Genomic DNA, 21,508 nt, shown 5'->3' with positions numbered 1-21,508 from the left:
GCTAAGTCGCTTCAGTCGTGTCTGACTCTGTGTGACCCCATAGATGGCAGCCCACCAGGCTCTCCCATCCCTGGGATTCTCCAGGCAAGAGTACTGGAGTGGGCTGCCATTGCCTTCTCCTCATTCATTCACTAGAGATTTTTAAAAGTATCTTATTAAGTGAGATTCATAGAGACATAGGCAATGGTTGCTTCCTATCCTCAAAGAGAGGAGACTCTAGTACTTTGAAGACATTGATCCGGTATATAGCAGACCCTCAACAAAGGTTTGCTATGTTGAACTAACATACACAACGCTTTGCAATTGTCTTCTGTTTCTTGGTCTCATAGGAGATATCATGTGGTTTACAGGGAAGGTTTCATGCAAGAAAGGGTATTTGAACTAGGCCTTAAGGATGTGGAGTGTTTTTTTAAAGAAGGCATTGAGAGACGTTTCCAGGGAAAAGAAACAGGGTTGCTAACTCACAGGCACATACACAGACACCAAGATTAGGGGGAAAGGAGCTTGTAAAGTGGAGCTCAGTTCCTGCCCCAGCATTAACTGGTCTTATTGAGAGTGAACAAACTGCTTAATTTCTCCATGGCCTAAGATTCCCCTGGAGAAGGAAATGGCAACCCACTCCAGGACTCTTGTCTTGGAAACCTCATGGACAGAGGAGCCTGGTGGGCTACAGTCCACCGGGTTGCAAAGTGTCTGACTGCGACTTAGGGACTAAACAACATTATTAAGCCGCACAGGCGCCCGGAAGAAGCAGATCACGGTTCAAACTACGTTTATGGGAGATCTTGGGACAATCAGTTGGAGTGGGGCTCAAGCTCAGTTTGTCTCCCCATTAAGCAGGTAAAATAATTTCTATATTAGAATATATCAGTGAGGTTTGATATAACATATATGTAAGTTGTGGGGCACAGAGCCTGGCAATAGTTTATTTCCTTCCACCAAAGTAGGCATGGAAGCCCTGATCTGCCGTCCTCTGCGGCCGCTGCCGGTTGCCAGCACGCAGCACAGAGCCTGTCCTTAGTGGGGGCGGTGGACACAGTGCGGGGCGGGGGAGGTAAAGAGAAAATGGAGTTGAACGGGCTTCAGAAAAAAGTCAACAGTGTCGACAGCGAGCTGGCTGGGCTAAGTGGGCCGCTCCTGACTCTTCCCTTGAACAGTCTTCACGCAGCCCGAGAATATTTGGTAACTTTTCCTAAACATGCCTTTGGGGCCAACTGGTTTTCAGAAAGCCCTTTCTGCCTCGCGTTCAAACCCCAGGAAAGAGAAAAGGTCCAACCCCACAGGCGTGGAGGGTGGGATCCGGGAGGAGTGAGGCGGATTGGGGGTTTCCCCAGCTGCCCGGGGAAAGGAATGGGGGTCTCTTCCTGCCCCTTTACTCCCACTCCCAGGAGCAGGGCTCCTGGGGCGCCCCCCTTCATTTCCTCTCTTCTCAAGGGTCCAGAAGGGCACGGGGCTCGCGCTGATTTTTGCCCGGCTCCTCCACTTGCGACCCGCCCGGCCGCCTTTCCCCGGGGCCCCAGCTCAGTCGCCAGTCCGGGTCCCAGTTGACCCAGCCCTCCGCCCCCTCCCTGTGGCCACCTCGGCAGCCGGGTCCCGCCTCCTTAGACCCGGCCTGGCCGCTCCCCACCTCGCCCCCTACAGCCGCCTGCCCTGACCTCCATTGGCCCGGCTGGGATACCATCGTCGCCCCCCGCCCCCACCGCGCCCCTGTAGACCCCGCTCGGCCACCACCCTCCCCTCCGCCGACCTCCCAACCCCCGGACCTTTTTGCTGGGGCTCCCTTCTTCATCAGCCACCCTCAGCCCACCCCGGCTCCCGTAGACCCGGCTCCGCCGCCGCCTTCCCCGAGATCCCCTCGCCCTATCCCAGCCTCCGTAGCCCCCGCGGGGCCGCCCCCCGCTCGGCCCTCCCTCTTTGGGGTCGTGGCGGCGAGGGGAGGGGCCGCCCGCCGGCCCCAGCGTGCGTGGCAGGCGCTCCGGGCTCGGCTCTGCCGGCCTCCCTTCCCGGGAGGCGGGGTCGGCGCCGCGGCGGCGGCGGCGGCGGCGGCGGCGGAGGCAGGCCCCCTCCTCCTTCCTCCCTCGCCCGGCCTCCTTCCTCGCCCGCCCGCCCGCTCTCGCTCTCTCTCTCTCTCTCTCTCGGCCGCTCCGACGCCAACAGCGCCCGCGTGCTGCTCGCCCAGCCCCGGGGGAGCCCGAGGAAGTTTCCCCGGCCGCGCGCCCCACTCGCTCGCCTCGCAGCCCGCGGCCTCAGCCGCCGCCGCGCCCGCCATGCCCTCGGCCAAACAAAGGGGCTCCAAGGGCGGCCACGGCGCCGCGAGCCCCTCGGAGAAGGGCGCCCACCCGTCGGGCGGCGCGGATGACGTGGCGAAGAAGCCGCCGCCCGCGCCGCAGCAGCACCCGCCGCCGTCCGCGCCGCACCCGCAGCAGCAGCACCCGCCGCAGCATCCGCAGAACCAGGCGCACGGCAAGGGCGGCCACCGCGGCGGCAAGTCCTCCTCCTCCGCCGCCGCCGCCGCCGCCTCCTCGTCCTCCGCGTCCTGCTCGCGCAGGCTCGGCCGGGTGCTCAACTTTCTCTTCTACCTCGCCCTGGTGGCGGCGGCCGCCTTCTCGGGCTGGTGTGTCCACCACGTCCTGGAGGAGGTCCAGCACGTCCGGCGCAGCCACCAGGACTTCTCCCGGCAGCGGGAGGAGCTGGGTCAGGGCTTGCAGGACGTCGAGCAGAAGGTGGGTACCCAGCCAGGCCCCCAACCTCCGTGCTCCCGGCGGTGGCCACAGCCGGGCCCCCTCGTGCCCTCCCGGCCGGGGCTCTCGCCAGCGGCCCGGGGTGCCCTCGCCCCGGCCCTTGGCTCCGAGGCAGCCCCCAGACCCTTTTTGTTAATGGCTGCTGAGGATTCGCCCTGAGGGATGGACCGCTTCGAGGATGTTCCGGCCGCCCGGGAGGGTGGGCCAAGGGCCTGTCACAGGACATTAGCGGTGACCTGTAAGGAAGCCGGCAGGCTCTGGGGAGCTCATTCTTTTTGGATTAGGAACCGCTGAATGGGCAGAGTTGTCTGGAGAGGAGCTTGGAAGGGAAACCAGCGCATCCCTGGAAGCCTCGGGCAAGGCCGCACCTCTGCTCTCCCCGTGGGAGACATCTGAGCCAGATTTTAATAGACCCAGAGCCTGGGGAAAGAGAAGCTAGTAATGTTACTCATTTGTATAGTTCTGATGAAATATTTCATCTCGTTAGGCCCCCTGCGCTTTATTAGACCAGTGTACCTAAGTGGGCCTTGGAAGTATGACAGCATATTTCAGCCTTAGAGGAGAGGAACGGCCAAAGATACTAGGTCACACTGGTGAATAATACCACGGAGGTACATTTATATGGTGTTTAGAGGGCTTACTCACTTATTATCTAATCCTCATAGCAACCTTGGGAGGGAGGGAAGGAGAGAGGACTGGCAGTTTTGACTCTGTTTTCCAGACCAGAAAATTGAGATTTAGAACTTAATTGACAAAGACTGCAACTGGTGAGTGGCAGGTTGCATGACAGCCTTGAGGCCACAGGGGTCTGTTTCAGGTTCAGATGGACCCGCCTTTCAACAGGAAGCTGCTTAGGGTCTACCTTTTCTTTTTACACTAAGTGCAGCTCCTTCGCCTCATTCTCCATTCTCCGTCCTCCACTCATGTCATTGCTCAATGAAACTTGGTTGCATGATTGAAACAAAAAATCCCGCCACCACTTCTGAGCCCGGAACTGCTGCCTCCTTTTCCCAGCATGCTGTCGGCCCTGCCAAGTTTCTATCGACTGTGTAGAATATGTAGGACTAGGAATTTCCTCTTAAGACTGGCGGAGCAACTGGAGTGAGTCATTTTGCTCCACGATGCAGGCCAAGGGAGGTGACTTTTCGAAGGGAATTAAGTAGGCAGCGCTGCTTTGCCTATCTGGAATGTCAAATCATTCTTATAAAATAGACATACTGCTGAAGTGTCATCAGTAGGCTCTCTGTTTCCTCTCTTGATCCACCCACTTACCAATCAATCATAATATTTGGTGAAGTCTGATAGTCGCATGGCTCCTGGTAGGCCCTGTGGAGGGTGTGAAGGTGCAAATCCTATTTGTGAAGCAGCCCACAGGTAGGTTTCGGTTGAGGGTGACTGCTGTGTGAGTTCGGAAGAGAGAAGGTGGAGTTTGCCTCGGCCTGTGACCTGGTGGCCAGCGTGGTACCAGTCTAGATCTATATGGTAGTGGATAACTGTTGAGATGGCATGAGGAACACACAGGCTTGTTTGGTGGACACTACATGGCCATCCTGCCCACAGCAGGGTAACTGCTGAAGTTGAGGCCCAGATGGTGGAGGTCTTGAGTTGAGGCAGGAGAAATTGAGGTTTATTCTCTCTGCTTCCTCCCTGCCCCTCCCTTATTCTTCCATCTGGTTCCCAGTCTTGCTCCATCACAGCTTTCACTGTCAGGGGAGGACTCTTTCCAGGTTTTCAAGAATTCACCTGGCTGTAAACCATTGAAATTATGACCCTTCTTTTTTAGTAGTGTAGTCAGGCTCATATTTAATGCCTCATGTTTATTGTGCATTCATCTGACTTTCACAGTGCCAACAGGTAAGTACTGATATGATCCCCTTTTCACAGACCGGGAAAGTGAACACCAGGAGGCTGAGTAACTCTTTGTGGTTACATAGCCAGCAAGTAGCGGTACTAGGATTCAAACTGCAGTGAACTCCTAGAACACGGTTCACCACTTACCTATTCATTTTGCCATCTTTCCCGTGCCTTGCTTAGTACCTAGTAGGTGCTCAATTAATTCTCATTTCATTGACTTGGAACATTTGCCACATAGGTTCTTCCACTGCATGTGGTCACTTCTCTCTGCATCTCCAGGGTGGCCAGTAGATTTTACTTTGCCTTGAGGAGTGAGTGGATGGTGCTTTGACAAACTAAGTTTGAGCACCTTATTCCTCTGAGGATGAGGGTTTGGTTTTTCTCAGAGACATATTCTTACTGTATTATTATTATTCATAGTTAGTCTTCACTGTGGGCCAGGTGTTCCCAGTTACCCTCTGAGACATTAGCACCATTCACAGATAGGCCAGCTGAGTCTGGAGCAGTTGTGTCACTCATTCGGGGTCACGTGCAGACCCTCAGTGGTGGAGCTGGAGTTGGAATCAGAGCAGTGTGACTTTGAAGCATGCTATTCCACTGCCCTTTTGGGTACCCACCTGGTCTCGTTCTTAGATGCTCTCAGTTTTGGGGCATGGCCCAGGTCTGCTGAATGGACTGAGAGGCTGCCCTGTTCTTAGCCTGAAGATTCAGCAGGCATAAAATGGGCACAGGGCTTCAGAAACCCTGGTTCTGCTCTAGGCCCTCTGAAGGGCTTGGGTTGCCTTGGCAGATCCAGCGTGGCATACAGTGATTTTAGGAGTAGGCTTAAGGCCTGTGGGGTCAGTTGAATGAGACTAAGGGCTGTTTGCGGGTGAGTGAGTTCTCTGGTCGTATTTCTTTGTTCTCTCATCTTACTCTCGGAGAAGGCAATGGCACCCCACTCCAGTACTCTTGCCTGGAAAATCCCATGGATGGAGGAGCCTGGTAGGCTACAGTCCATGGGGTCGCTGAGAGTCAGACATGACTGAGCGACTTCACTTTGACTTTTCACTTTCCTGCATTGGAGAAGGAAATGGCAACCCACTCCAGTATTCTTGCCTGGAGAATCCCAGGGACGGGGGAGCCGGATGGGCTGCCGTCTGTGGGGTCGCACAGAGTCGGACACGACTGCAGTGACTTAGCAGCAGCAGCAGCATCTTACTCTGGGCTAGGAATCATGGCCTGAGGCTGAGCAGCATTTCTAGGCACTCAGTGCACTTTGAACATGCTTCTGCCCAAGTTTATCACTGGAGGCCAAGAGTGCAGTTTCTAAACTCAGACATTCTTGGATTCTGATGCTCAGCTCTACCATTTCCCAGGTTCCTGCTTTGTAAAATGGGGATCAATAGGAGCTGCCATGAGATTATTATGAGGGTGGATTGAGATGATGTCTCTTAAATTTGCATAATTATTTACATCAAGTTCCTGTTGAATATCAGCCACCGCTAACTAGTTTCTTACCCCTGCCTCTACTGTGAGCTCCTTGGGGGCAGGGATCCTGTCTTAGTGTCACTCTGCTCTGGCATCTTGTCCACCACTTAGTGGGCACCCCACATAGGCTGGGAAAACAGATAAAATCACTGCATATTGATTATAATGGGGTTTTTGCATGTGAAGATGAACAGCTTAGAAGATGAACAGCACCAACACAGGGAGACACTGTCTGTGCTCTTTTCATTGGTTTCATCTGTCATTTCTGATCTAGTACCCTTCCTAGCCATCTGTAAAGAGCCAGTCCAGGTTAGGAGTGACAGACGGGTTGGGGGCAATGGACCAGCCTGGTCTTCATCAGGCCTTGCTCTGTAAATTCATTCATTCATTGATTCATTCAGAAAACACTGATGAACACCCACCATGTTTCAGGTACTGTGCCTACCTGTTGACACCTCTGTTCTGAAATCTGTGCTTAGAATAGGCAGATTCTGTGATTGAATAACCTAATTTCAGAGGTGAGCTGTCTCTGGTACCTTCTCAAGATGTCCTTTATGACTCAGGTTATATTTGGTTGAGCAGGCAAGTTGTCTAGTATTCTGGAGTCCCTGAGAACCTTATTCTAATCTGCTGTAAAATCACAGACTGGTAGAAGCAATAAAGGACTTTAGAAACCGATTTTTTAATAGATGAAGAACTTGGGAGTTGGAATTTGAGTGTGACTTCCTTGTGCTCACAGAGCTGGTTATTGGTGGGACTGGAACTAGAGCCCAGGGTACTGTTCATAGTCGTGTAGTGTTTTTCCCTTTGTCATTGGGCCAGGGGTGGGCTAGGAATCTCCAGATGGCTGAGCTACTCCAGAAAGATGCAGTGATAGTGAAGGTGACAGTTACTGTTTACAGGTTGCATGGTGGTAAAGAATCTACCTGCTAATGCAGGAGACATAACAGATGCGGATTTGGTCTCTGGCTCAGGAAGATCCCCTGGAGGAGGAAATGGCAACCTGCTCTAGTATTCTTGCCTGGAAATTCCCATGGACAGAGGAGCTTTGAGGGCTATAGTCCATGGGGTTGCAAAGAGTCTGAGTGACTGGGCACAGCTATGTGTTAGGCCCAATTTAAGCGCTTTATATATATTAACTCACTTTATTCTCACAAAACAAGCTAATGAATTAGATAGTATCTTTGTTTCCATCCTGTGGCTGAGGAAACCAAGGCATAGATATGCTAAATTACTTGCCCATGATCACATAGCTGGGAAGTGTCCAAGCTAGGATTTGAGCATAGGTGGTCCCATTCTAGAACCCATGCTATTTTTTTTAAGCCCTTCATTATGGAAATATTCAAGCATTAAGAAGAGATCAATATAGTGAACCCTACTTTGAATAATCATCAATTTTTTGCTATTTAATCCATTCACCACCCCTTCCTCCTCTCATTTTGTCATGCTTAGTTCTGCTCAGCAGTTCTGACTGTTTTGGCAGGCCATTAATCATCATGCTCTCAGCCTCTGAGGACATTAAACCTGCTCCCTGGAGTGGTTCCCAGGTCAGACCCTGTTTAGGGTGGAATTTATTTAGAATGAATGTATAGTGGCAATCAGTATTATAATGTGTTCACAAGCCAGAAAATGCTAAGGGCCACTGGTCCACTGATCACATTTTCAGTTGAGGACAGTGACTTGTTCAAGGCAAAGAGCTAGAAATACCAAGCAGAGACCTGAACCTGGTCTCCTGCCTTCCTGCCCAGTGTCTCCCATGTGCCTCAGCTTTGTTTCTATGAAATCTTGGGACCTTTCAGTTGTAAGAGCCAAAACTTCAGCTAAAACTGCCCTAAAGAAAGATGAAGGGAGGGAGAGAGATAATTTATTGGCTCAAACTTACTAGTTCCAGAGTAGATTCCCTCCAGAGTAGAGGCCTTCAGTATGGCTGTCTCCAGGGTTTTAAATTGTATCTTCAGAACTTGCTGTTGCCCTCCCTGAGTTCTGCTTCCTGTGCTGGCTTGATCTGTAGGCAGGCATTGATCATGTGCTGGTCTGAGCTGTTCCAGGCTTCCCTCATCCTATAGCTAGCAAGAGTAGAAAGAGTAGAAAGAGCTTTCTTTTCCCAGTAGTTTTAAGAGAAGTTATGCAGCCGACTTGCTGGTCTGGCTTAGGCCACATACCCATCCCCTAATCACTATAGTTCCAGGAGCGGGTGGGGAAGTGGGTGGATGGAAAGCATTGATTGGTCAGGCCTAGAGGGCTTGGCCTGGAGCCTTTGGGTTGGTCCCCCAAACTATATGGGCTGTGCATAAGGATGGTTCCCCAAAGAATTATGGTGCTGTTCTGTTGGAGGAGGGACCTTTAAGCTGGCCAGATCAAAAGAAATATAGCTGAATCACATAAAAACCCTTTAGCGGTTCTCTGTGGTTAACATCTGGATTTTGGTTACAGGTGCAGTCCCTGCAAGCCACCTTTGGTACTTTTGAGTCCCTCGTGAGAAGCTCCCAACATAAACATGATCTCACAGAGAAAGCTGTGAAGCAGGGGGAGAGCGAGATCAACCGCATCAGTGAAGTTCTACAAAAACTCCAGAATGAGATCCTCAAAGACCTCTCTGATGGGATCCACGTGGTCAAGGATGCCCGGGAGCGGGACTTCACCTCCTTGGAGAACACAGTGGAGGAAAGGCTGACGGAGCTCACCAAGTCCATCAATGACAACATCGCCATCTTCACGGAAGTCCAGAAGAGGAGCCAGAAGGAAATCAATGACGTGAAGGCCAAGGTCGCCTCTCTGGAAGACTCGGAGGGATACAAGCAGGATCTGAAAGCCTTGAAGGAAGTGGTTAAGGAAATACAAACCTCAGTGAAGTCCAAAGAGAAGGACATGGAGGCCCTGAGAAGCACCATCCAGACCATGGAGTCGGATGTCTACACGGAGGTCAAAGAACTGGTGAGCCTCAAACAGGAGCAGCAGAGGTTCAAGGAGGTGGCCGATTCAGAACATCACACCCTTCAGGCGCTCACGGAGAAGATCCTCCGGGCCGAGGAGTCTGCTGCCCGCCTCCCCGAGGAGATCAGGAGACTCGAGGAGGAGCTCAGCCAGCTCAAGGCCGCAGCCCTCCGACCAGAAGAAGACGGGGCCTTCAGACCCTCCGAGGCCTTTGAAACGCTCCAGAAGGAGAGCCAGGGCTTGGACTCGCGGCTGCAGAGTGTGGAAGACGGGGTGCAGGCGGCGCGGGCAGCCTGGGCGCGCCAGGGCGAGAGCCTGGAGGAGCTGCGCACGCAGGGCGAGGAGCAGGCGCGGCGCCTGGCGGAGCTGCAGCAGCGCGTGGCCGGCCTGGGCCCCGCCGCCGATGCCAAGGGCGGCCTGGCAGGCACGGTGCGTGACCTCGGCGAGGCCCAGCTCTCGCTGGCTGGTGACGTGGACGAGCTGAAGCGCCGCCTAGCCGAGCTCCCCGGCGCTGTGGAGGCTCTGCAGAAGGTGCAGGAGCAGGTCCACACACTGCTGGGCCGCGAGGCCACCGCCGCGCCCCCCCAGGACCTGCTGGACAGACTCTCCTCTCTCGACAACCTCAGAGCCTCCGTGGGCCAGGTGGAGTCGGACTTGAAAATGCTCAGGACTGCCGTGGACAGTTTGGTTGCGTACTCGGTGAAGATCGAGACCAATGAGAACAACTTGGAGTCGGCCAAGGGTTTGCTAGAGGACCTGAGGAATGACCTGGATAGATTGTTTGTGAAAGTGGAAAAGATTCACGAGAAAGTCTAAATGGATTGCGTGTGCAGGGCATGGATGGCCAGTGCAGTTTTTCATGACCAAAAAAAAAAAAAAATGTTGATGGCCTCCCCCTCACCTCTCCCCTCACAGCCAGGTCCCTCCACCACCCGCACCACCAGGACCTCCCGGGCCTTCCATGTTTTTGTGCCCGGTTAACTTATTTATGATGGTTATCATGCGCCACCGGTTGCGCAAAAGTCTTCTGCTTCAGCTTTGGTGGGGGCGTTTCCTGAAGGCGTTGTTTCTGTGCCTCAGAGGCACTTTCTAGAAGGGATGTCTCTCCCTAGTGTCAGGGAAGAACCTTAGTGGCTGCAATTGAGGATTAACAGAAGCAGATTAACCTCAAAAATCCTGCCTGGCTGGCAGATTTCAAGCAAAATGTGGGGGGAGGAGGTCCTTTTCTTTCTAATTGTCTTTAAGGAAAATTCATTTTATTTTTTTTAGTACTTCTGGCCGAGGTTTTCATGAGATGTCACTCGTCTTCCACTTCAAACTGGTTACAACTCATTAAGGTCAACTCTGAATTGAGGGGAGACAAGCCGTCCATTTTTAGTTGCATCAACTGCTTGATGGTCGCCTTCTGTGGGGAAAGGTGTCTTTTCCATTCCTGAACCATTTCACGATCTCAGTGGTAACTATGCAAAGAATTCAGACGGTTCTGAATGTGAAGGCACAACCCCCCCCCACCCCACAGAGTCCCCTGTGGCTGACCTGTGTCACCTCTTGATAAGGCCCCAAATAGTGCATTCAGAATAAGGGTTTAGAATCCCTGAGAGTCCTTGGATTCCTTCAGGAAATGTATTACGAGAGCTGCTCATAAAGGCATAGACTGCCTCCCCAGGGAATGGAGGCCACTGTCTCTCTTTTACCACAATGTTCTTGAAGAGGTTTGCTGTCAGCAGACCCCATCCATCAGTGAGGAACGTGTGCATTTTCTGTAGCCATTTGCTGTTTCCCTTCCCCCTTTGAGCTGTACTGTTCTTTAATGGCTGTCTTGCCCTTTAAAAAAGAAAAAAGAAAAAAAGGAAAAAAAAGGAAAAAGAAAAAAAAGGTTTGTTTAGTTTACTGTGAAATGAACTGTATGGCTTATTTACAGTATTTTTAATTCTTAATAAACACTTGAGCTTTGTTATGACTTTTCCAGAGTGGTGGTTTTCTGAGAACTTGGTAACTTTTAATGATGTATTAATGTGCAGTATTCAGAATTAGAAAGATGGGTAGTTTTCAATTGTAAACTTTTTTTTAAATTCTGCAATCAAGATGTCCTCCCTGTTAGGCCTGGGCACCTAGTTCTGATTTGACTATTAGCAGTTTTCTTTATAGGTCATTGCTTGACCCCAGTGCTTAACTACAGCAGAGGGTTACAACCTTGGCTTTCTGTTATACTCTTGGAGCCTTAAAAAATACCTGGGGCCCCTCTCCATAGATTTGGATTCAGTGGGTGCAGAGGGCTGGCACTAGCATTTTAAAGTCTTCCTAGCTGAGGGACTTCCCTGGTGGTCCAGTGGCTGAGATTCTCTACTCCCAGTGCAGGGGACCCAGGTTCGATCGCTGGTCAGGGAGACAGATTCCACATGCCACAGTTAAAAGAGCTTGAAGGCCACAGCTAAGACTTGGTGCAGCCGAAAAAGGAAAAATAAATGTTAAAGGCTCCCTAGATGAGCCTGGTAGGCTGCAGTCCATGGGGTGGCTAAGGGTCGGACACGACTGAACGACTTCACTTTCACTTTTCACTTTCACACATTGGAGAAGGAAATGGCAGCCCACTCCAGTGTTCTTGCCTGGAGAATCCCAGGGACGGGGGAGCCTGGTGGGCTTCCGTCTATGAGGTCACACAGAGTCGGACATGACTGAAGTGACTTAACAGCAGCAGCAGCAGCTGATTCTAATGTGCACCAGTGTGTTGATTTGAGAACTAGTGTGTTGATTTGAGAACCAGTGTGTTGATTCATCTGGGTGACCTTTGGCCTCTGTGCAAATCTAGGAATGTTGACTTCTCAGGTTGCCATACACCTGCCACTCGATAACAAAGGATACTATTTATTGAATTGAGTACCTGTCTGCCAGGCATGGTGCTTAGCACTTCATAGGCCTCTGTTTATTCCTTCTAATATTCCCCGGAGATAGGCAGTATCATTCCCCGTTTTATAAAGGAACAACAGGCTTGTAAACAAGCACAATGTACAGTCATTAGCTGGAAAGGGCAGGGCTGAGGTTTGAACCCAGTGCCTGCTCTTAACTGTAACAGCGTCCTCCACCTTCTACCGGCACAAGGGCAGGGCTGCGTTGACCTGTGCAACACCTGCTGTCTGTTGGTTCAGAGACTGCATGAGCTCTTCTCTCCCTTTGGGAGAGAGGGCCTGGGGGAGACCAAGACCTGAGTGCATATGGAGCTTCAAACTTCCACTCTGAATGGAGGGCCTCTCTGAACTTCTCTGTCGGTCATTCTGCATCCTGGGGTCAGCATCCCTAAGCCTTTATGACTCTTATTTTTCCCAAAGCAGTTTGCACATCAAGACGAGCCCTTTATTAGTGTTAGCTGTCATCTGTATTTTTATTTTAAAGTCAGAGTTGATATGTATGTTTTAACAACTCATTTTGCCCTCTTTGGGGGAGGGTGCTGAGCAGGATAAAACCCCACGTTTGGAGCAAATTAAATTCTGCTTCCTTCTCAGGTCGGTTGGTTGCATCAGGCATATTCTTGCTCTTTTACCTTCGTTTCTGCAGTCCTTAATCTCAGACTGTGGAGTAGTTTAATATAGTCTCATTTAATATTCATAGTTGAAAATATCTACTAGGGTCAGAGAAGTAACTAGATATAAATTCAAGTGGTAAAGTAAAAGGAATGCATTATGCGATCTTACCCCAAATAACAATTCAGCCTTATATTCATGTGTCTGCTCACTTATTCATTCAATGGACATTTGTTGAGCCCATAGCCAAACATTTTGCCAAATATCAGTGAATTCAAGATGCACCTGACAGGATCCTTGTCTTTCAAGGACCTATAGCTGAGTCGAATGGGAGTGACAGTCCTGAAAGCTGGTAGATGGCATAAGGAATCACAGGTGCTATAGCCAGGTCTAATGGGGTACAGAAGAGAGAGTGGGAAGTTCTGCGAGAGTTGGGCTAGCATGGTTAGAATAGATTCTTCGAGGCCTGCGGGAAATGGAATGTGTCCATGAATAACGGTAACACTCAGGAAACATGAGGCTGCCCCACCCTTTGAACAGGGGATAGCTACAAGTTACTGAAGGCCTTGATTAAACTGTGGATGATTCAGGGACTTCCCTGGTGGTCCGGTCGCTAAGACTCCATACTCCCAGTGAGGGGACCCGGGTTTGATCCCTGGTCAGGGAACTAGATTCCACATGCCACGACTAAAAAGATCCCAAATGCCATAACGAAGATGGAAGATCTTGCATGCCTCAGTTAAGATCTGGTGCAGCCAAATAAATAAGAATAAACACTAAAAACCAAAAAGCTGTGGAAGACCCAGCACCAGGATAATCAACTGCAGTGAAATTCCCAGGCAAGACTGGCAACATGCTGGTAAGGAAAACGCTACCATGTCCCATGGCACTTAGGATGGTGATGATGGTGAGGATACCTAACAGGATGACTGTGAGGGTTGCATGGGGCCATGGGTGGAGAGGGTTTAGGTTAACACAGCATCTGGCTGTAGCAAGAACTCCAGGGCTCATTCATGTGCAGCCACACCAGAGGGTAGAAGATTGAAATACTTCTGTGCTGCTTGGTAAACACCTGCAGCCCTGAGTGCCTTCTTTTGGGACCATTAACCTTCTTACAGTCTGGCAACTAACAGGCTAAAATACGGATGTACTGGAACCTCTAGGATAGTGCTTCAGCCTCATGGCCAGCATTAATTCTGATTATTGTGCACCCATACTTTGACAGTGGTTAAATATTTAGAAATCACCCTATGTTTTCCACAAGAGCCTGTGGAAAAGACCCTGATGCTGGGAATGATTGAGGTCAGGAGAAGGGGCATCCAGAGGATGAGATGGTTGGATGGCATCACCAACTCAATGGACATGCATTTGAGCAAACTCTGGGAGATCATGAAGGACAGGGAAGCCTGGCAGGCTGCAGTTCATGGGGTCGTCACAAAGAGTCAGACATGACTAAGCAAATGTTTTCTTCAAAGCATGAGTCTGAGGTATGGATCTAAATATCCAGTAACATCTGGACACACTGCACCCCACCCCCTGACATCTCACAGGGTTCAAAACTAAAGTCATTTTTTTCCCCTGGAATCAGTGTAACCACTGCTCCCTTGTTGCTTGAACTAGAAGCTCAAGAGTCCCTCCTGTCTTCCCAACTCTCCCTTTTCCTGTCCTTCCACATCCTCTTGGATAGAAACCTGGACACAGTCACTCCATTCCACATCCCCCAGCCTTTACTCCATCACTGGATGGTTCCTGAATTCCAGCAGCAACCCCTGACTGCACCCTCTGCCTATTAATACAGAAACCTGGTTCATGCACTCACTATTCACCCACTACTTGGAGAGCACCACTCTTTGTGGAACAAAGAGATGACAAAGAACAAGACATGTGGTTCCTGCCTTCATGAGGTTTATAGTCCGGCTCTGGGGAGGCAGTAAATGTGGAAAGAAACAGAGCTAACTGTACAAACTGCAGTCCGTATCTTGAGCGATATGAACAGCTCCTAGTCAGCCTCTTTGTCCCCAGCCTGGTTCCCATTCAGGGAATCCCCAGTGGGTAACTGGTGTGAGGTTTCTCAAAAGCTTTGAGAAAGAGACTTTGTGAAAAGTCAGCCTGTGTCCTTTCCCCCATTTAATCCATCAGTGTCTACCCTTTGGCTTCAGAAGAATATCCCAGTTAAAAACCTGTGCTCTTACAGACACAACAGGTCACATATTGTATAATTCCACGTATATGAAATATCCAGAATAAATCTACAGTGACTGAAGGCAAGTTGATGGTTGTGGGGGCAGAGGGAGGGGGAAGGAGTTGTGGAGAGCATCTGCTTAGCAGGCACCAGGTTTCTTTTGGGGTGATGAAAATGAAACCATAATAGTGGTGGTTGTTACACAGCACTGTGGTCATACTAAACTCCACTGAATGATTCACTTTAAAATGTTTGCTTTGTTACGTGAATTTCATCTCAATTTAAAAAATGGAAAAAAAATTGAAAAAAAATAAACAGAGGAAAAAACCTGAATTACTCTAGAACTGATTTCTTCACTGAAGAATACCCAGTACTTCTTGAGTTTACTTTTTATTGACGTATAACATGTGAGCTTTAAGGCATACACATCAGAAGTGCACAGCTGAATGAATTTCCACACATGATACACCACGTGCTAACCACCAGATCGAGATAGATGTTTTCAGTACCACACAAGCTTCCTGTGCCCCACAGTCATGTCACTTCCCAAGGTAACCACTCTTCTGACTACCGTCACCATAGATTACTTTAGTCCATTCTTGACTTTTATATAGATTGAATCATACCACATAAGACCTGGTATTCCTTTAATAAAAACTTCATTGAGATATAATTCACACACTACAAAATTTATTAAAATATAAATTGCTCTTAGTATATTTACAGAAGGCTGAAGACATTCTTATTTGATAAACCTTGCCCCTGTCACATACTTAAAAAAAAGGTGCATAGTAGGTGTTCAATAAACAGCATCTGTTTGCGTTCATAAGGTTTTTTGAACTGGACAACACATTTTACGGTCTCCATCTTGCTAGTCAACAATTCTGAGAGGACAAAGAAGTGTCAAGAGTGGCAGAAACCACTGCCTTCTTGGGCTGGGTCCAGAGGGGAGGAGGTGAAAACCACAGAGCTAGGGGCTTTGAGTGCCTATCCTCCTCCTCAGGCTGCATCTGGTCAAGACTGGATTCCACAGGCCGCCGTTTATTATGAACAGGGCAGAACTGTCTTCACTCTGGGAGACAAGATGAAGGCTGAGGTCTCCTTTCCTTGAGAGATTCCCACACGTGTGTGTAGGATTACATGTGTGGTATGGCATGCAATGGTAAAGGATTGCACACACAATGAGGCCCTGAACCTCTGTTGTTGCCTGCCCAGCATCACTCCTCCTGTGTTTGGCAACAACTCCTCTGTTTCTATTCACAATCACCCCTTTCCATTCCCAGTCCACTGCAATTTGATGAGACTGACCGTGATAAACACATGACCCAGGACTGGCCAGTGAGAAACCCCATTCTCCTGGTTTGATTTGTTCAAGATGAACAAGTCAACTGAAAAGATACACAAAGAAATACTACTAGTGTTGACCCCCAAGGACTACACTAAAAAGATACACAAAGATCTTCTTGACCCAGGAATCAATCCGGGGTCTCCTGCATTGCAGGCAGATTCTTTACCGTCTGAGCCACCAGGGAAGCCCTACACAACATGAGAGTTAAATTTTATCTGGGGCAAAATGAGGGCTGCAGCCTGGAGACAGCACCTCAGATGGATAGCTCTGAGAGGCTGCTCCAAAGAGGCAATGGGGGAAGGTCAATGTGTAAGATTTTGGTGAAGGGGGAGCTCAATGCAATCAAGTGCTTATTTTATAAACGATTTTCTCCTAGTCATGAGGAACTGATGTCACCATGAAGGGATTTGGTGATTTTCTAGATATGAAGACATGAAAGGATTGGGATCATGAAATCAATTCCTGAAAATATCTATCTAAAGACCTGTTCTACCTGTTTCCCTGGAGCACAGAGTGCCTCACTCTCCACCCTGAATTCCCCTCAGAGGGTGTTGAAGGTTGGCAGCTGCGGCAGCACCAGGTTCAATCTCCTCAGAGGCCTATGGCAAATTTCCTTGTTGTTGTTCAGTCACTGGCAAATGCTCTTGGTAAGTGTCAATTTGTAGTTGACAAACACATGTCCCAATCCCACCCATTGCTGCTGGGACTTTCTGTAAAGGGGTGCCTTTTGTCCACTGGCTGGATATAAGCCCACAGCTGCTAGGGGCCATCTTATGTAGAGAGATCGCTGAGAATGAAGCTGGCATAGAGGAAAGCAAATCCAAGGGATGGCAGTAACTGGTTCCCGATGACATAGAATGAGAACCTGGATCCAGCTGTGTCCCAAAGCTCCAGAAGCCACGTCCTTTATTACATGGAATCGTATGCCAACTTTTGGCTTCCCTTGTGGCCAGTGGTAAAGTATCTGCCTTCAGTGCAGGAGACTCGTGTTCAATGCCTAGGTCAGGATGATCCCCTGGAGAAGGAAATAGTAACCCACTCCAGTATTCTTGACTGAAGACTCCCATGGCAGAGGAGGCAGAGGAGCCTGGTGGGCTATAGTCCATGGGGTCACAAAGAATCCGACACAAGTTAGTGACTAAGCAATGACAACGTGCCAACTTTCACATGGATACAAAGTGACATGGAGCCATGCAAATGGTAAGCATAATAGTACTGCTTATGACTAAAAAGACTGTTGCTGTTTAGTCACTAAGTCATGACTGACACTTTCTCGACCTCTATGGATTGACCGTGCCAGGCTCCTCTGTCCATGGTGTTTCCCTGGTAAGAATATTGGAGAGGGTTGCCATTTCCTTTTCCAGGGGATCTTCATGACCCAGGGATCGAATCTACTTCTCCTTCTTTGGTAGGTGGATTCTTTACCACTGAGCCACTGGGGAGGGAAACCCTGTAAAAAACTGTCAGTTCAGTCGCTTAGTGGTGTCTGACTCTGCGACCCCACGGACTGCAGCACGCCAGACTTCCCTGTCCATCACCAACTCCCAGAGCTTACTCAAACTCATGTCCATCAAGTTGGTGATGCCATCCAATCATCTCATCCTCTGTCATCCCCTTCTCCTCCTGCCTTCAGTCTTGCCCAGCATCAGGATCTTTTCCAGTGAGTCTGTTCTTAGCATCAGGTGGCCAAAGAATTGATGTTTTAGCTTCAGCATCAATCCTTCCAATGAATATTCAGGTCTGATTTCCTTTAGGATGGACTGATTGGATCTCCTTGCAGTCCAAGAGACTCTCAAGAGTCTTCTCCAACACCACAGTTCAAAAGCATCAATTCTTCTGTGCTCAGCTTTCTTTATAGTCCAACTTTCACATATATACATGACTACTGGAAAAACCATAGCTTTAACTATATGGACCTTTGTTGGCAAAATAATGTCTCTGATTTTAATATGCTGACTAGGTTGGTCATAGCTTTTCTTCCAAGGAGCAAGCATCTTTTAATTTCATGGCTGCAGTCACCATCTGCAGTGATTTTGGAGCACAAGAAAATAAAGTCTCTCACTGTTTCCATTGTTTCCCCATCTATCTGCCATGAAGTGATGGGACTGGATGCCATGAATGTTGAGTTTTAAGCCAACCTTTCACTCTTCTCTTTCCCTTTCATCAAGAGGCTCTTTAGTTCTTCTTCACTTTCTGGCATAAGGGTGGTGCCATCTGCATATCTGAGGTTATTGATATTTTTCCCAGCAATCTTGACTTCAGCTTGTGCTTCATCCAGCCCAGCATTTCTCACGATGTACTCTGCATATAAGTTAAATAAGCAAAACAAGCAAATAAGTAAAAGACTGTAAACACCTAAAAAGTCTGGTAACCCAATCAATGACTACTTTATCCCTTGTTCAAACAATGTACTCCAAAACAATAATAAAAATGAATAAATCAGAACCTGTGTATCAATGTGAATGGATCGCTTAACTAAATCCTGAGTGGGAAAAAAAAGAAAAGAAAATACATAGTATGAGAACTTGTATATAAAATTAAGAACGCATACAAAATAATACTGTATATTGTAGTACAAGGATCAAAAAGTAGCTAGGATACTGACTATCCAAATTCAGATTTGTTTCTTAGGTTAAGTGGGGATTACCTGGGCATTCATTATATTATTCTTAATATCTTTTTTCTTCTCTTAACAATTTATTATGAAAATTCAAACAAAAAATGGAAAGAATTGTCCAGTGAGCACTCGTACATTTACCACTGAGATACTACAATGAATATTTTACTATCACATATATTTCCCATGCATGCGTGCGTGCTAAGTCATCTCAGTTGTGTCCGACTCTTTGTGACCCTGTGGACTGTAGCCTACCAGGCTCCTCTGTCCATGAGATTCTCCAGGCAAGAATACTAGAGTGGGTTGCCATGCCCTCCTCTAGGGGATCTTTCCAACCCTAAGGATCGAACCTGCACATCTTACGTCTCCTGCATTGGCAAGTGGGTTCTTTACCACTAGAGCCAGCTGAGAAGCCCCATTTCCCTGTACTTATATACATATTTTGGCTGCGCCACATGGCTTGCAGGATCTCAGTTCCTTGACTAGGGATTGAATCTAGACCATGGCAGTGAAAGCCTAGAGTGCTAACCACTTGGCCCCCAGGAAGCTCTCAGTCTCTCAATAGTCTTGATAATTTTTTTGCATGTCAGAAATGTTTTGCAATGAAAATCTTTTAAAAAGGGGGAAGAAACACCAAAGGAAACATTCATACTTTAAAAAAATTGAATTACAACTAACAGAAAACACTATATTAGTTTCGCGTGTTACAACACAGTGATTTGATATTTTTATACATTATGAAATGATTACCACAAGAAGTCTAATAATCATCTGTTACTGTCCAAAGTTGTTACAATTTTATTGACTATATTCCGTACGCTATAAGGGCTTCCCAGGTGGCATTAGTGGTAAAGAATTTGCCTGCCAATGCAGGAGACACAAGAGACATGGGTTCAATCCCTGGGTCAGGAAGATTCCCTGGAGTAGGGAATGGCAGCCCCCTCCAATATTCTTGCTTGGAAAATCCCATGGACAGAGGAGCCTGGTGGGTTATAGTCCATGGGGTCTCAAAGAGTGGGACACAACTGAACATGCGCACACACACACACACACACACACACACACACAATATTGTGCATTACATTCCCATGACTTATATATTCACTAATTGAAAGTTTGTACCTCTTATTCCCGTTTACCTATTTCATCTCTTCCCTCCATCCCCTGTCACTCTGGTAACCACCAGTTTGTCCTCTGCCTCTATGACTCTGTTTTATTTTGTTTTGCTTTCTAGATTCCACAAATAAATGAGATCATAGGGTATTTGTCTTTCTCTGTCTGACTTATTTCACTTTGCATAAAGTCCTCCAGGTCCATCCACATTTGTCTTGCCTCCAGTGGCAAGATTTCATTCCTTTTTTATCGTTGAGCAATATTTCATTATATATACATGCTACATCTTCTTTATCCATTCATCTATTGATAGACAGGTTGCTTCCATATCTTGGCCACTGAAAATAATGCTGCAATAAACATACGCGTGCACATATCTTTTCAACTTAGTGTTTTTGTTTTCCTTGGGCAAATACCAAGAAGTAGAGCTTCTGGATCACCTGGTAGCTCTGTTTATTTTATTTTATTTTTTTGAGGAACCTCAATACTATTTTTCATTGAGGCTGAACCACTTTATATTCCCACCCACAGTGGAAGGGCTCCCCTTTTCTCCACGTTTCTGCCACTTGTTGTTTCTTGTCTTTTTGATGACAGGCATTCTGACTATCAGAATGACGTGAGAGTGTGAGATAGGAAAACAAATGATCATCTCTGTATATTTCATGAGGAGCTATATTTAAAGATAATTAATTACTTTTTATGATAGTCAACTAAATAGCCACATGGCAGGCCTTGGAGAGCTCAGGCTAAAAAGTATTCCCAATCTCCCTTATTTTACAGACCAAGGGCAGGGTACTGAGACTCAGGGAGAGGAACTTGCTCTCCAAGTTCAGAAACTAGTTGTTAAGGAGACAGAACCAGTTTCTTCTCTTCTATTTGTTTGGGCTCCACCCTAGGCCTAAGCAAATTTCTGAAATGTCCAGAGACAAGCAAAGCTGAGTCCCTGCAAGCAGGAACTGCATTCTGGCAGGAAGGGGAGTGGCCCCTTGGCTAGTGCTCAGCGTATTGGTCCTGAGCAGCCAGGAGCAATACCTGTTGGGCAATGGGCCGTGGGGAAACCTCAGCCTGTCTGTGTGTAAATACCTGATAGTGTTGAAATGCCTGTTATGAATCGGGTGTAGTTGCCCAGTGTTAAGGTGCTTTTGTTGTTATTGTTTAGTCACTGTCGTATCCAACTCTTTGAGACCCCATGCACTGTAGCCCAGGCTTCCCTATGGCTCAGTGGTTAAAAAAAAATCTGCTTACAAAGTTGAAGCCACAGGAGACATGTATTTGATCCTTGGGTCAGGAAGACCCTCTGTAGGATGACATGGCAATTCATTCCAGTATTCTTGCCTGGAGAATCCCATGGACAGAGGAGCCTGGCGGGCTACAGTCCCTATGGTTGCAAAGTCAGACATGACTGAAGTCACTGAGCTCACTCGCTCAGACTATAGCCCGCCAGGCTCCTCTGCCTATAGAAGTCTTCCCAGGTAAGAAGACTGGAATGGGTAGCCATTTCCTTCTCTAGGAGATCTTACCAGATCAGGGATCAAATCCATGTCTCCAACATTGACAGGCATATTCTTTACCACTGAACCACCAGTTAAGATGTTTACAGTCCTACAGACTCACTCTTAGAAACTCAGGAACATAGGTCTACATTTCTCATGCACTGGATTGTCCTGGTTTATTCTCCTTGGGAGGTTCCCAGTCAAAGTTTTACTTTTTCGGCCGTGCCAAACGTTAGTT

General features: G+C 48.3%; 1 protein-coding gene across 1 annotated transcript; it reads left to right on the top strand.

Moving 5' to 3' along the window:
* Positions 1-2,065: 2,065 nt before the first annotated feature.
* Positions 2,066-10,959, top strand: CKAP4 (cytoskeleton associated protein 4). Its single transcript, XM_055395955.2, has 2 exons — positions 2,066-2,723; positions 8,499-10,959. Exons 1-2 carry the CDS (start codon positions 2,268-2,270, stop codon positions 9,813-9,815), a joined length of 1,773 nt encoding a protein of 590 aa, XP_055251930.2. The 5' UTR covers positions 2,066-2,267; the 3' UTR covers positions 9,816-10,959.
* The last annotated feature ends 10,549 nt before the right edge of the window (positions 10,960-21,508 follow it).

This window comes from Moschus berezovskii, chromosome 6 (assembly GCF_049115385.1).
Source record: "Moschus berezovskii isolate FMDL1 chromosome 6, NW_MosBer_1.0, whole genome shotgun sequence".
Classification (NCBI taxonomy): domain Eukaryota; kingdom Metazoa; phylum Chordata; class Mammalia; order Artiodactyla; family Moschidae; genus Moschus; species Moschus berezovskii.
Note: the sequence above shows the minus strand (reverse complement) of the source record. Positions and strands in the feature narration are given on the sequence as shown.

Bases quoted from the DNA above. Each gene is read 5' to 3' on its own strand.
- CKAP4 (XM_055395955.2), top strand. From the start codon at position 2,268: ATGCCCTCGGCCAAACAAAGGGGCTCCAAGGGCGGCCACGGCGCCGCG. The intron at 2,724-8,498 runs GTGGGTACCCAG...TTTTGGTTACAG, and splicing joins TGCAGGACGTCGAGCAGAAG to GTGCAGTCCCTGCAAGCCAC.